This window comes from Lithobates pipiens, unplaced genomic scaffold (genome assembly GCF_037356315.1).
Source record: "Lithobates pipiens isolate NorthernLeopardFrog02 unplaced genomic scaffold, aLitPip1_a1.2 Scaffold_28, whole genome shotgun sequence".
Lineage (NCBI taxonomy): Eukaryota > Metazoa > Chordata > Amphibia > Anura > Ranidae > Lithobates > Lithobates pipiens.
In genome coordinates this window covers 46,533,338-46,547,859 of record NW_027507789.1, presented here as the reverse complement: position 1 = coordinate 46,547,859, position 14,522 = coordinate 46,533,338, and the positions used below count along the sequence as shown (strand labels likewise).

The window sequence follows — 14,522 nt, the reverse complement described above, 5'->3', positions numbered from 1 at the left end:
TAATCAGCAATACTGCAAACGCTGGCACTGGCTGTGATCAGCAATGCTGGAATCAATGGCACCGGCTGTAATCAGCAATACTGCAAACGCTGGCACTGCCTGTGATCAGCAATGCTGGAATCAATGGCACTGGCTGAGATCAGCAATGCTGGAAACATTGGCACTGGCTATGATTAGCAATACTGCAAATGCATATCGCCCAACTTTTTGTGAAGGAAATGAGGGACACCTATCAGCAAGGAAAATTGTACCAAAAAAAAAGATTGTTTAAACCCAAAAGTGCTTTTTTTAACGCTACTATTACTTTATATTGGCTTTTGGAATTTACAAATGCAGCAATTTATAAATTGAATGAAAGGTTTAGCACTGTAAAACACTTTTTAATGTATATAAAATGCACTTTTTATCTATCTATATAGATCATACCAAAATGAGGGACAAATGAGGAGGAATGAGGGCCATTGCTCCAAATTGGGGACAGTTGGGAGCTATGCAAATGCTTGCACTGGCTGTGATCACCAATGCTGGAAACACCGGCACTGGCTGTGATCAGTTCTTAACCTCATAATGTGCACAGTATGTGTGCATTTTTCTTCCGTCTGTCCTTAATTACATTTATTCAATGAAAATCCTCCTGCCGTAGAGTGGAAGGGGTGTATCTGCACTATTTCCCATGACTGAGGTTAGATAACCCTGGGAAGTCTGACGTGGAAACTGTAACCACAAACTGGAGCAGAGTAGCTGCTGGAGATGTAGTGTGCCTGTTTTCAACAGAGCTTTGTGCGGATGATAGAGCCAGGCAGAGGGTTGTGTACCTCCTACAGAGGGCAGGACAGTGCAGAGAATGGGCCATTGCATACCTGAATGTGTCACAGGAACAAAATCATCCTGCTATGTGGAAAATGTCACATGCTATGGTGGTGACAGAAGATCTAACTTGGTGCAAGCAAGGCCATGGCTGACAGTCCCGTGACACTCTGCTTCTGGCCTAAGGTGCTCTCGCTGGTTGCTTCATGATGCCCAAAGCAGGGGATTGGACCAAGGATTACCCACAGGCTGGGGGAGGGAGAATCTGGTTGTGAGAAGAGGTGGGCTCATAGGAAGGGGCAAAGACCTGGACTGACAACTTCTAAGGGAAAAGGCCACCAGGTGGAATTCCCTAATTCACCTGCTTTGGAAGGGCATATCCTCTTTTTCGTGGAGAGGATCTTCATGGGCTGGAACTATTGGGGTTCAGGTAGCAACTGCCCTGGACTTGTAGATAACTCTGCAGCTATCTACACCACAATGTACTGCTATACTGAGGGTGAGCGCCACATGCAGAGTCCTGGGCCGAAAAGCAACTATACCTGTTTCCATTTCTATACATTTCTTGTGGCAAGGTCCGCGTACATGCCCCAGGGTGACTGATCCAGAAGCTGCAATCATATTGACTCCGTGGTGTTTCTGCAGCCAATTTTGAGAACAATTTTTCCATGTGAAAAACTAAGTAAAGTCTTCCAGAAATTTTGGAAATATAGTCCAGGAACCTCTTTCAGTAGGAGGTTGTACATCACCTAAGGACAAGAGCAAAAAACTGGATTGCTGAGAGCGGAAAGGGTTATATGAGGTTGTCCTAACAACTTTGCCAGAGTTCCTTGCCTAAGTATCGCAGTAGATTCGCAAGATCAAAAGAAGAATTTGAAAAGAAAAATCGCAATGCAATTGTATCAAAATTCACACTGCAGCAGTGTGAACCTAGCCCAAAGGTGGCAGCATATAACCTGTGGTCAAGACTTAATATGATTTGATTAAGAAATATCCTCATAAATGGATTTCTTTGATTTAAAAAAATCTTTTTTATTTCTTTATTTTCTACAATCCTGAGGCAAAAGACTCACTATTCCTTCAGCATATACCTTGGGGTGTCTGCTTTACAAAATGTGATTATTTTGGGGGTATTTCTAGTGTCCTAGAACCACACGGCCTCCAAAAATGTGCTAGGTAGATCGGAAATCAGATATGTAATTTATGCCCAAGCTTGAAGGTGCTCTTTGGATTTCAGGTAGCTAGGCTGAAAAAAAAAAAAGTCTCACACGTGTGATATCCTAATACTTGAGAGGAGTAGAACAATGTGTTTTAGGTTGTAATTATGCTTATACTGTGCTTGAGAAATATCTTATTAAATTGACAACTTTCATTCTTTCTTGAAAAAAAAAAAAAAAAGATTTTCGAAAGACTCACCATAGCTTTTAGCAAAATACTGTACACTAGAGAGTCTGCTTTACAAAATGTGGTAAATTTGAGGGTATTTCTACTGGGCCAGAGCCTCAGGACCTCCAAAAATGTGCTCCTTGGATTTTGGGCCCCTCTATATGGTCAAGCTCACATGTGTGGTATCTGCATACACAGGAGGAGTAGAAGAATGTGTGTTGGGGTATAACCGTGAGTATGTTGTGTGTGAAAAACAAGTAAATCAAATCTAATTTACTTTTTTTCATTTTCCAAAAAACTGTGGCAAAAAATTAGATCTTCACCATGCCACTAACCACTAACTAAATACCTTGGGGTATCTACTTTGCAAAGGGAGTCATTTTGGGGGTATTTATACTGTCCTGGAATTTAACGGGTTCATACATACTACAGTACACGGTATATACATACTAACTGCAGGGCTCAAAATTTCAAGTCTCGAGCTACTTTAACCAGGTCTTAAAGCAGAGTTCCACCCAAAAGTGAGAAAGAAATTAGTTTTTTTTTATATATTTTTTGGGGATATTTATTATAGCAAAAAGTAAAAAGATATTGCTTTTTTTTTTCAAAATTGTCGCTCTTTTTTTGTTTATAGCGCAAAAAATAAAAACTGCAGAGGTAATCAATGCATTAAGGTGAAAAACCCAGAGACCTTACAAACCTTTTAAGACCGTTGTGTAGAATGACAGTTGTTGATGTGAAAGATCTACCGTTGAGGAAAGGATCTATTAATGCTGGCTTCCGGGAGATCTATTGTTGCTGTTGGGGTCTTTTGTTGCTTGGGTGGATCTACAGTATTGTTACTGGGGGGGGGGGGGGGGTCTATTGTTACCAGGGGTTTCTTTCTATTGTACTTGGGGGAATCTATTGCTGCTGGGATTGGTCTATGGTTGTTGGGGGTGTCCATTATTACTGGAGTGGGGTCTATTGTTGTTGGCTACAAAGGACCTATTTTACTGCCGTTAATTAGCAAATTCCATACAAACTACTTATCAAAAAATACTTGGTTCCATATTCTTGAGGGCCCTCGCTGTGAGGCGGGTAGCAGGTGGAACCCAGGACTGTTGCTAGGAGGTGGGCAGGGGACAGAGACAAGGGGTGATGTGCACCTGTTCTCTGAGAAAAAAAGCCCTCACTAAACTATTGTATTCTCCTGCTGGGAGAACACAGTAGTTATTGCTATTAGCTATAACACTCGCTAGCAATAATCATATGTAAAATCCAACAGGCTGGTTGTACCCAAGTTGAATGATCAATCAACTTGGGTGCATTCAGCCTGCCCATACACTGGTCGAATCTTGGCCGGTCCCTGCTGAACAGTCTATGGCCGGCTCAAGGCTTGGTTCACAGGCTTGGTATATTGGGGAACATGCGTAAAATCGTGTGCATTTCTGACACGCACACAAAACGTGCTGTTCTTCAGCAGCTATCCCCATGCATTGACAAACTCAGTGCATTTTTGGTGCAGTGCAATTTCAAAAATGCTTCTGAGAAGTCATCTATGGTTGGGTGGTAGTTTTTGCCACTATTATGAATGAGCCCTTAAAAGGCACACAAACCCACAGTCTTTTTAAAAACTGCAATATGGTACCTGCATTCGCTCTGGGTACTGCACTGCCGGGTACTGTCCTGTAGGGGGAGGTGGAGAGCTCAGGACTCAGGAAGTCACCTCCACCTTCCACTGTTTTCGCTTTCTGACTTGCCCTCACTTTGGAAAGATTTCTGCTCACTTCTTGTTCTATATTTACAGGACAGGAAGGGAAGAGGAATCTCTCAATTAGAACCACCAGCTACCTCTCCGGTTCTGAGCCCTTGTGGACAGCCTTCCCAGAAGAGTTGAAGCTGTTATAGCTACAAAGCATGGGTCAACTCAATATTGAACCCTACAGATCAAGACTGGGGTGCCATTAAAGTTCATAGTTGCACAGGTTGAAAAAAAGTCCATCCAGTTCAACCTTAACCACATTCAGACCGGACCAATTTGCTGGTCAAAGACCAGACCACTTTTTGCGATTCGGCACTGCGTCGCTTTAACTGACAATTGCGCGGTCGTGCGACGTGGCTCCCAAACAAAATTAACGTCCTTTTTTTCCCACAAATAGAGCTTTCTTTTGGTGGTATTTGATCACCCCTGCGGTTTTTATTTTTTGCGCTATAAACAAAAATAGAGCGATAATTTTGAAAAAAACGCATTATTTTTTACTTTTTGTAATAATAAATATCCCCCAAAAATATATAAAAAAACATTTTTTTCCCTCAGTTTAGGCCGATACGTATTCTTCTACATATTTTTGGTAAAAAAAATCGCAATAATCGATTATTGATTGGTTTGCGCAAAAGTTATAGCGTTTACAAAATAAGGATAGTTTTATAGCATTTTTATTAATAATTTTTTATTATTTTTTTGTTTACTAGTAATGGCGGCGATCTGCGATTTTTATTGTGACTGCGACATTGTGGGGGACCCATCGGACATTTTTGACACATTTTTGGGACCATTGTCATTTATACAGTAATCACTGCTATATAAATGCAGTGATTCCTGTGTAAATGACACTGGCAGTGAAAGGGTTAACCAGTGGGTGGCAGTGTAGGGGTTAAGTGTTCCTAGGGGTGTGTTACTAACTGTGGGGGGGTTGGGCTTTCATTTAGTGTACACTGATCTCTGCTCCAATCACATGGAGCAGAGATCAGCGTCACTAGTTGCTAGGCAGAATGGAAAAATGTTGTTTATACAGCATTTCCTCCATTCGGCCGCTCCGTGAGACGATCGCGGGGATGCCCGCGGCGATCGAGTCCGCGGGTCCCGCGACCGGACTCAACGGGGGTCCCGACCAGCGCGGGAGCGAGCCGCCGGCGGCGCGCTCCCGATGGCACGGCGGCAACGAATATTGGACGTACATGTACGCCAATATGCCTGCTCGTGCCATTCTGTCGACGTACATCGTCGTGCGCTGGTCGGGAAGTGGTTAAAAACAATAAATAAATAAAATAAAAAATATTGCATAATCCAATATACCCAATTCTATACCCACAGTTGATCCAGAGGAAGGCAAAAAAAAAACAGCAGAGCATGATCCAATTTGCTACAGCAGGGGAAAAAAAAATCCTTCCTAATCCCTCAAGAGGCAATCGGATTTTCCCCGGATCAACTTTACCTATAAATGGTGGTACCCAGTTATATTATGTACATTCAGGAAAGTACCCGGGCCTTTCTTAAAGCAATCTACTGAGTTGGCCAGAATCACCTCTGCAGGGAGTCTATTCCACATTTTCACAGCTCTTACTGTGAAGAAACCTTTCCATATTTGAAGAAGATGAACTCTCTTTTCCTCTAGATGTAAAGAGTGCCCCCTTGTCATCTGGGTAGACCGTAAAGAGAAAAACTCAACACCAAGTTCACTTTATGGACCCCTTATGTATTTGAACATGTTGATCATATCCCCCCTTAATCTCCTCTTATCAAGAGTGAATAAATTCAGTTCCTCTAATCTTTCCTCATAGCTGAGCCCCTCCATGCCTCTTATCAGTTTGGTTGCCCTTCTCTGCACTTTCTCCAGTTCCCTGATATTCTTTTTGAGAACTGGTGCCCAAAACTGAACGGCATATTCCAGATGAGGTCTTACGAATGATTTGTACAGGGGCAAAATGATATCTCCCTCTCTGGAGTACATACCTCTCTTAATACAAGAAAGGACTTTGCTCGCTTTGGAAACCGTAGCTTGGCATTGCATGTTATTATTGTGCTTACGATCTACCAAAACCCCCAGATCCTTCTCCACTATGGATCCCCCCAGTTGTACTCCCCCCTAGCATGTATGATGCATGCACATTCTTAGCCCCCAAGTGCATAACTTTACATTTCTCAACATTAAACCTCATCTGTCATATAGTCGCCCAATTAGAGAGTGGATTGAGGTCGGCTTGTAAATTGGAGACACCCTGTAAGGGCGCGTTCATGTGCGTGTAAAGGTAGGTGTCCCAATACTTTTGGTAATATAGTGTAGATGCATTGAAGTTTATGGAACCAAACACATGGCTGCATTAAAAATGAGTAACAGAGCGATGAATACAGAGTCGTAAAAAAAAAAAAAATCTTAAATTTTATGTTTGAGAGTAGTAATTTACGTACATGCCATTAAAGTTCTTTTGCGTGTAAAGGCAGGTGTCCCAGTACTTTTGGAAATATAGTATAAGTATAAAATTCCGATAGCCTGGCCTAATGTCCATTTTAGGACATTTCATCCAATTTTTTCATTGTGTTCGCTGAAGAAGATGCATCCTATGATGAGGAATTAACACTACACGTCAGACACGTTATATTTATGGAAAGAGCCATCTCCAAATCCAGACATCTCTGGCTTAAAAGTTTATTAAAGAATTTTAAAGCTTCACACTGATTTGTGAAAAAAAAAAAAAAACATTTAAAATGTAACAGACTGTCTTTATGGTGTATCCTTGGTCTAAACACATGCAGCAGCCATGTCACCATCAGAAGCTAGCACCTCAATATGGCACACTTTGGGATCCATTTCCAAAAAATTTGCAGTGCAAATGTCTCAAGCAATCGCACAGCCATCATTATTTCCTATGATCATCGGCTCCACCTTGTGGCCATAATGCAGAACATTCCTGATTGATTGTATTTAAGAAAAATACTTCAGTATGGCCACTAGGTGGAGACAACGATCACAGGAAATAAACATATTAGGCAAATTATGGGGGTTATTCAAGACAGTTGTGCGAATGCAAATCTTTTATAACTAGAATCATTTGTAACAATGCAATTTAAATCGGTTGCATGATTCCCTTTAAACAAGAGGGTAACCAGCAAGGGCACACAAATATTTTACAGCCAATGGAGAACTGCCATGTCATCACAAGTCTCACTTGACCATAGTGGAAAAACGAAACAGACACCATCTCGTCAATCAAACTTTTTTTTGCAACTCTAATAAAAACTAAATATATCTTATTTGACTTCTTCTTATGAATATACATATATAATATATATATAATTATTATGCACAAAATTTTAAGTCAAATGTAGAAATAAGAATACAGCTTAGGACCCAGTGTTGTATTTTACAGCTCTATCTACAATTTTTGAAGAAAACAGCTGAAGGCACCGAAAATCTCCTTCTTGATCAAACAGGTACGATGAGGTGCCTGCTCTCTTCATATCTGTGCATCGAAAACCATTACATAAAACTACATGTAAGGCACTACGTTGCTGTGAAAGGTATTGGCACCAAGTAACACAGGGTTAAAGTGTATCGTATAACACAGCGACAACTGCGGCAGGAACTATTCCAGTGCCGACAATTGTTCAAGGATGGCTTAGGCAACCCAAGAAGCTCTTTTCATTTATGAGTAGATTAGTGCAGGAACTACTTTGGTTCTCTGTAGGACTTCCCCGGAACTCTTCCTTACGGTAAGAGACCCATGCGAGACACCTTGGCTGACAAAAACGAGTGGATGATGAAGACGATGGTTTTGGGACAAGAGTGAAGATCCAGTTGCTGAATGGGGAAAAAAAAAAGAAGAAAATTAAACAGTTGAAAGTCTATATCAGGCTTTCTCAACCTTTTAATCCTAGAGGAACCCCAAAAATAATGTTCATGTCTCGAGGAACCCTTACTAAAACCAAATCATCAAGGCTCAATGCTCCTTATATTGGTGGTCAATAGGAAGGATGTCCCCCTTAAAGTGGTGTTCAGTATGCCACCCTTAAAGACAGCTAAAAAGATATTTGGTGTCATGCTGCTGGCTTTCCTAAGTGGTGCTGAACCTTGAACTCTGTTGGCATCAAATAGGGGGTTCATCAGCCAATGCTCAAGGAACCCCTAGCAACCTCCGGAGGAGCCCCAGCGTTCCACGGAACCCTGGTTGAGAATGGTTGGTCTATATATTTGATTTTATCATTGTACTTATGTAGCACCCTCCTAGATAGGTGCTAGAATTAGGTACATTTAGTTTTGGCCTACTGTACTCAGTGGAACTGCTGTTCATTGTTAGGCAAAAAAAATTCTCACTGGAATGTGGCAGTTAATTGTTTTCGTTTTTCTGTTTCAGAAGTTGCAGGATTAACTGCTTCCCTCTGGTTAATTCAGAACAGGGCTGCTGATAAGGCAGTACAGCCAGCCCTCCCGGGCCCAGGCCCCATCAGTTCAAAAGGGGTACCTGGGCACCTGCTGAGCTGAAGCAACACTATACTGCCTTATTGCCATCTCTTGTGGCACCCCCTGCAACTCTGCTGACTTCTCCTTGTTCTTCCTCTGCTTGCACTTGCAGGGGGTTTGGTATCTGCGTCCCTACCCCCTGATGTCCGGGTCTTCCTGTGTGCCCCCCTCCCCTCTAGCATTGCCAGCTTCCCTCCTCTCCCGCCAGTAGCTGCTTAGGGCACATGGAGATGTTTCAGGATGGAGAGGGGGGGGGGGGGGGGCGGGGGGGGGTTGTGCGGTAATTATGTCTTATTTACTAGCCCCTTCCTTTCCTGAATGAACACAGTGAGTGATTGGCACTGATCGCTTACTGTATCCATTTATCACTGAAGCATAGTAAATTGTGTACTATGTAATAGGGAGCTTTGGAGTGCTTCTGATTCATTCACTGTCCAGCGTAGCTGAGGCTGCAGAGAAAGGGACTGGGGAATCTGTCCTTAGTCCTTTTCGCAGTCTCAAATGTGAGACATCAGGGGTCTGTTTAGACCCCTGATATTTCACCAGAGGCCACCCCCTCCTGTTAAAAGGCTGTTAAAAGAATGTAAAAAAAAAAGGGGGGGGGGCCCTGTCAAGTAGGCTGTACAGCACCCCTTGATTTCTAATAGCGGTCTAGAAAGCTCTGGAAATCAGCAGCTAAATAGTTATACAGTCCTCACCAATCCCTGAGGGTTGCCAATATGGTAGCGGAGAGCCTGTATAAATAGTCTGAGACAGAACGCAGCAATGTGTTTTTCCTTAGGAGATCACAGCCTAAGAGGAGCTGCTTGTCCCCTTAGGCCACCCTGCCATGTGCCTGTGGGGAGTCAAGGTCTCAGGTGGGCTACCTAGAGACCAGCTTTGCCAGAAGCTGCAGAAAGCCGACTGAGGGACTGTTGTCTGTGGATCAAGTCTGGTATCACAGGGAGAAAGTGTTGCAAGGATTTGGAAAGAGGAAACCAATTTTCCAAGGACATTTGTGAGTACAGACTAAAGAGAGACTGTGGGCTGAGGCCATCCATCTCTCCTGTGATAGTCAGCTGTGTGTAAAGGGGGCATAGTGTCCAGTGTACTGAAGAGCTTTGTCTATTTAACTCCTTGTGAATGGACTTTGCTTGGACTTTCCGCCAGAGGAAGATTAATCTCCTCGAGGTGCTAAAGGCTCATAGTTCTACAGAAGAGGAAGCGTCCTCCTATTTGTACATTGTTTTAGAGTATCCCAATCAATTCCCTAACCCTCTCCAAGTTACCCCAAAAATAAAAACGCCAAAAAGAAAACCCCTGGACTGTTCACTGAGCCAAAGAGTGACCTTGACCGTGCGCTTGGCTGTATGGCAACTATTGGGGAAAGGACTCCGAGCAAACTACTAAGCGGCTTCTTTGGGGGTAGTGCTACACTTATATAGCAGGAAGCTAAAAAATAAAAAAAAGTGTAAGTGTAAGGGGCTTCCATTTGTTTCGGCTTCAACACACATTAACGGCTAGTTTACATTTGCTTCAAAACAAGGCTTCGGACAGGCTTTGTTAAAGCTTTCTGAAGGCTAGTCAAAGCCCCTGTCACTAAATCAAATGGTTAGCTTACAGTCCTATTTACACCTTGCTTTTGCTTTGCTTCACAAATTATACTCCATGTAGCTTCCGTGTAGCTTTAGTGGTGTTTCAAAGCGTCTTCAAAGCCTCCATTGAAGTCTATGGCAAAGCTTGCTTGAAGCCCCACCAAACCCTCATTTAAAGCCCCACTGAAGCCTCATTCGAAGCCCCACCAAACCCTCATCGAAGCACCAAGCAAAAGCAATGTGTAAACAGGACTGTAAGCTAACTATTTTATTAAGTGACAGGAGCTTTCACTGGCATTCAGAGAGCTTTAACAAAGTGTGTCTGAAGCCTTGTTTTGGAGCAATTGTAAACTAGCCCTATGATAAATATGATCTGACGGTCAGGGCCTTATGTGTCATGGTAGCTACATTATATGGCGAATCACCAAAGCTAGGTGCATGAAAACCTGGTTGGATGAATCTAGTGTAGAGGAAATTGAGTGTCCTGCACAGAGCCCTGACCTCGACCCTACTGAACACCTTTGGAATGAATTGGAACACACATTTTGAACGAGGTCTTCTCAACCAACAACCTGATCTCGCAAATAATGGTTGAATGGGCGCAAATTCCCACAGACACCCTCTATAATCTTGTGGAAAGACTTCTTAAGCCTTGTACACACGGTCGGAGAATCCGTTCGGAACGTGTCCTATCGGACCGTGTTGTCGGATAATCCGACTTTGTGTGGTATGCATCAGACTGATTCCGTCCGAATCTCTGTCAGACCCAATTTTCCAACATGTTGGAAATATTTCCCGACCAACTGGGCCGGTCGGACCTAATCCGATCATGTGTAGAGCATTTTGATCGGACTAAGTGCCACGCATGCTCAGATCAAATTCCTACATCAAAGCTATTGGCTACTAGCCTGAATGTAGTCCCATCATAACGAAATTACATCATCACGTTCTGAAAGATCAGATTTTTCGCCAACTTTGTCCGACCGTGTGTATGCAACAGTTTTGGACAAGATCCGACGGGCAAAATCCGACGGATTTGGTTGTGGAAATCTCAGACTGTGTGTACAGGGGCTAAGAAGGGTGGAGGCTGTTAAAGCCCCAAAGGGTGGCCCTCTCTACCATAACACCCATGGTTCCAGAATGGGTTGTCCCACAAGCTCTTATAGATGTGATCAGGTGAACATGTGGTACATATTTAAACAGGGCTAAAAGCCCATCACTCACCAAAAAAAACAGTTGCGTGTGGTTGTTCCCACACAGCATGGGTCAACTGCTCAATTTGTCTAGGAGTGAGGAGAAAGCTCTATACTCACCCAATCCTCCTCGCCAAAAGGCAATTTGAGCTCCCCCACGGTCCAGCAGTGGACTGTTCCTGGCATCCTCACATCCAGAGCAAGTCTATGTGGCGTGATGACTTCAGGAACAGTCCACTGTGCAAGACTGCTAGACTGTGGTGGGAGGGGCACAGGAGCCAAAGGGACTAGTCTTGTGTGGGGGAGGATTAGGTAAGAATATCTTGATTCTCCAATTCCCTAGACAAAAACTAGCAGTTTATCTGTGCAGTGCAGGCATAGCCCCACTGCATGGGAAAACTTTTATTTTTTTTTTGCTTTGAGTTGGGCTTTAAAGCAAATAAAAAAAAAAGGTTTCTTATATTGGAATGGTTATCTCGTGCCCATTTTCTGTGACATACAGGATTTGATTTACCAAAGGCAAATAGGCCATGCACTTTGTAAGTGCAGTTTGCTCCAGAGCTTTTTAAATGAGGTTAAGCTCTGCTGACTGCCATCGTCCAATCATGTGCAACCAGAAATGCTGTTTTTCTTGCATGTGATTTGGTATTTTTGTAACGTGAAGCATCACCCCATTTACTAAGCTGTGGAGCAATTGCCCTTGCAGAGTGCAATACACCTGCAAAGTGCACAGTCTATTTGTGTTTAGTATATCAACCCCACAGTGTTGTGGCATGTTCTTCCTGCTCTTTCGTGAATATGTAAGGCCATAACATACCTTAATCTATCAACAGAATGGCATCAGTAGTGCCAGGGAGCCTCAGAAAATGAGCACAGCATGTAGCCAATGCATGCCTTGGGTTCTAATGTCGAAACTCATCCACCCCCAGACCTCTCATAATGCAAAGTAAAATGATCCATGTTTGCCACTGCATTGCATTATGGAATAGTGGTGTAGACCAAAAGTCCTTTAAGGAGTTTAAGACAAAACAGTCAGCAATTACATTTAGGGTTAGGTTGGTGAACACCAGAGGCATGAATTGGCATAGCACAACAGTACAGCTTATGAGCTGAAAAACTGCTGAAATTAAAGCAATTGCTAGAAAAATCACCAGGAAAATATTCATCATTCAAGCTATATGTATACACAAAGAAAGATCTGCTTGTAACCATTAAAAAAAAACACTATATTGTCAAAAGTTTTGGGACACCTGCTTGTCTTAGTCCGTAGTGATTGAGTTGTCCCATCCTTTGCAGCTATAACAGCTTCAATTCTTCTGGGAAAGCTGTCCACAAGGTTTAGGAGTGTATCTATGCGAATGTTTGACCATTCTTCCAGAAGCACATTTGTGAGAACAGGCACTGATGTTGGACTAGAAGGCCTGGCTCACAGTCTCTACCCAAAGTTGTTCTATCGAGGTAAGGCAAATCATGTTTCTCCACCCCAAACTCACTCATCCATGTCTTTATGGACCTTGCTTTGCGCACTGGTGTGCAATCATGTTGGAACAGGAAGGGCCAACCCCAAACTGTTCCCACAAAGTTAGGAGTCCTCCACCCCAAACTTGCTCATCCGCACTATATTGCAAAAGTTTTGGGCCACCCCTTCAAATCATTTGGTGGAGGGGGGATTATGGTGTGGGGTTCTTTTTCAGCAGTTGCGCTTGGCCTCTTTGTTCCAGTGAAGGGAACTCTTAAGGCATCAGCATACCAAGACATTTTGGACAATTTCATGCTCCCGACTTTGTGGGAACAGTTTGGGGGTGGCACCTTCCTGTTCCAACTTTACTGTGCACCAGTGCACAAAGAAAGGTCCATAAAGACATGGATGAGCGATTTTTGGGTGGAGAGACTTGGACTGGCCTGCATAGAGTCCTGATCTCAACCCAATAGAACACCTTTGGGATGAATTAGAGCAGAGACTGAAACAGACCTTCTTGTCCGGCATCAGTGCCTGACCTGACAAATGCGCTTTGGGAAGAATGGTCAAACATTTCCATAGACACACTCCTAAACCTTGTGGACAGCCTTCCCAGAAGAGTTGAAGCTGTTAAAGCTGCAAAGGGTGGACCAACGCAATTTTGAACCCTATGGACTAAGACTGGGATGCCATTAAAGTTCATGTAGGTGTAAAGGCAGGCGTCCCAATACTTTTGAAAATATAGTGTACCTACAAAGAACAATGTGTATGAAATGGTACTTTCTGTACATACAAGTTCACCCTCGGGGTTGCCAAAGTCCAGATACAACATCCTGGCACCATCGTCAGAAGACATCCGGAGTTTCTCAAAGGGTTTATGAAGGTGAACGATTCTGTTGAGTCCAGGCTCCTCTGTGAAGAGTGTGAATCCTTTGTCGATGTGTATAGAGAGCGCACACTCTTTTCCGCCCCATGTACATGCTAGGTAGGTAAAAACAGATATTCATTCAGGAGGAGAATAGTATTGTACAGATGATGATCTACTAAACTATACACAAATGTTATCGTATATCTAAAGCCAAAATGTTTAATTTTGTTTTAAATAGAGTAGAGCAGCGGTCTCCAAACTGTGGCCCGAGGGCCAGATGTGGCCCTTTGTTCGCCTTTATCCGGCCCTTGGGGTACTTTTTCTCCCACTGATACAACACATTATTCCTTCCACTGACACCAACAATGGGGCATAATTCCTGATGGTGACATCAATAATGGAGCACTATTTCTCCCACTGATACCAGTGATGGGTCACTATTCATTCCACTGACACCAATGATGGGGTACTATTCTTTCCACTGATACCAATGATGGGGCACTATTCCTTCCACTAACACCACTGATGGGGCACTATTCATTCCACTGACACCAATGATGGGATACTATTCCTCCCACTGATACCAATGATGGGGCACTATTCCACCCACTGACACCAATGATGGGGCACTATTCCTCCCACTGACGCCAATGATGGGGCACTATTCCTCCCACTGACGCCAATGATGGGGCACAGTCTTTGATAAAATGGAAGATTGTCCACCCACATTCAGTCACTGTTTGGTTATTCACCCAGTTGCAGTCCCCCACAGTTGTTTGAGTAAAATAGCCGGCAGGGGAGATTCCTCCATCTGCACTGATTAGTGTGGCTGTCGGAATCTGTTCATTTTCTCTGCTTCAGTCTGTAGAGAGAGATCTAGCTGTGTATGGCTGTGTACACGGGAATCGTGGCCAGTCCGGCAGTACAGGAATGCAAGCAAATTAAGAACGGACGCCTTCCTTTCTTTAGGCCTTTTTCACACTGATAGTGTAATATGCCATCCCACTGAAAAGA

General features: G+C 43.3%; 1 protein-coding gene across 1 annotated transcript in view; it reads right to left on the bottom strand.

Annotated features, from left to right (window-relative positions):
* Window positions 1–6,572: 6,572 nt before the first annotated feature.
* SNTA1 (syntrophin alpha 1) overlaps window positions 6,573–14,522 on the bottom strand; it is a 94,974-nt gene continuing 87,024 nt past the window's right edge. Inside the window, exons 7-8 of the mRNA XM_077459173.1 lie at window positions 13,434–13,621; window positions 6,573–7,754 (exon numbers count right to left, since the gene is read on the bottom strand). Of these exons, the coding sequence (XP_077315299.1) occupies window positions 7,662–7,754; window positions 13,434–13,621 (281 nt within the window). The 3' untranslated portion in view covers window positions 6,573–7,661. The remainder of the gene's footprint in view (window positions 7,755–13,433; window positions 13,622–14,522) is intronic.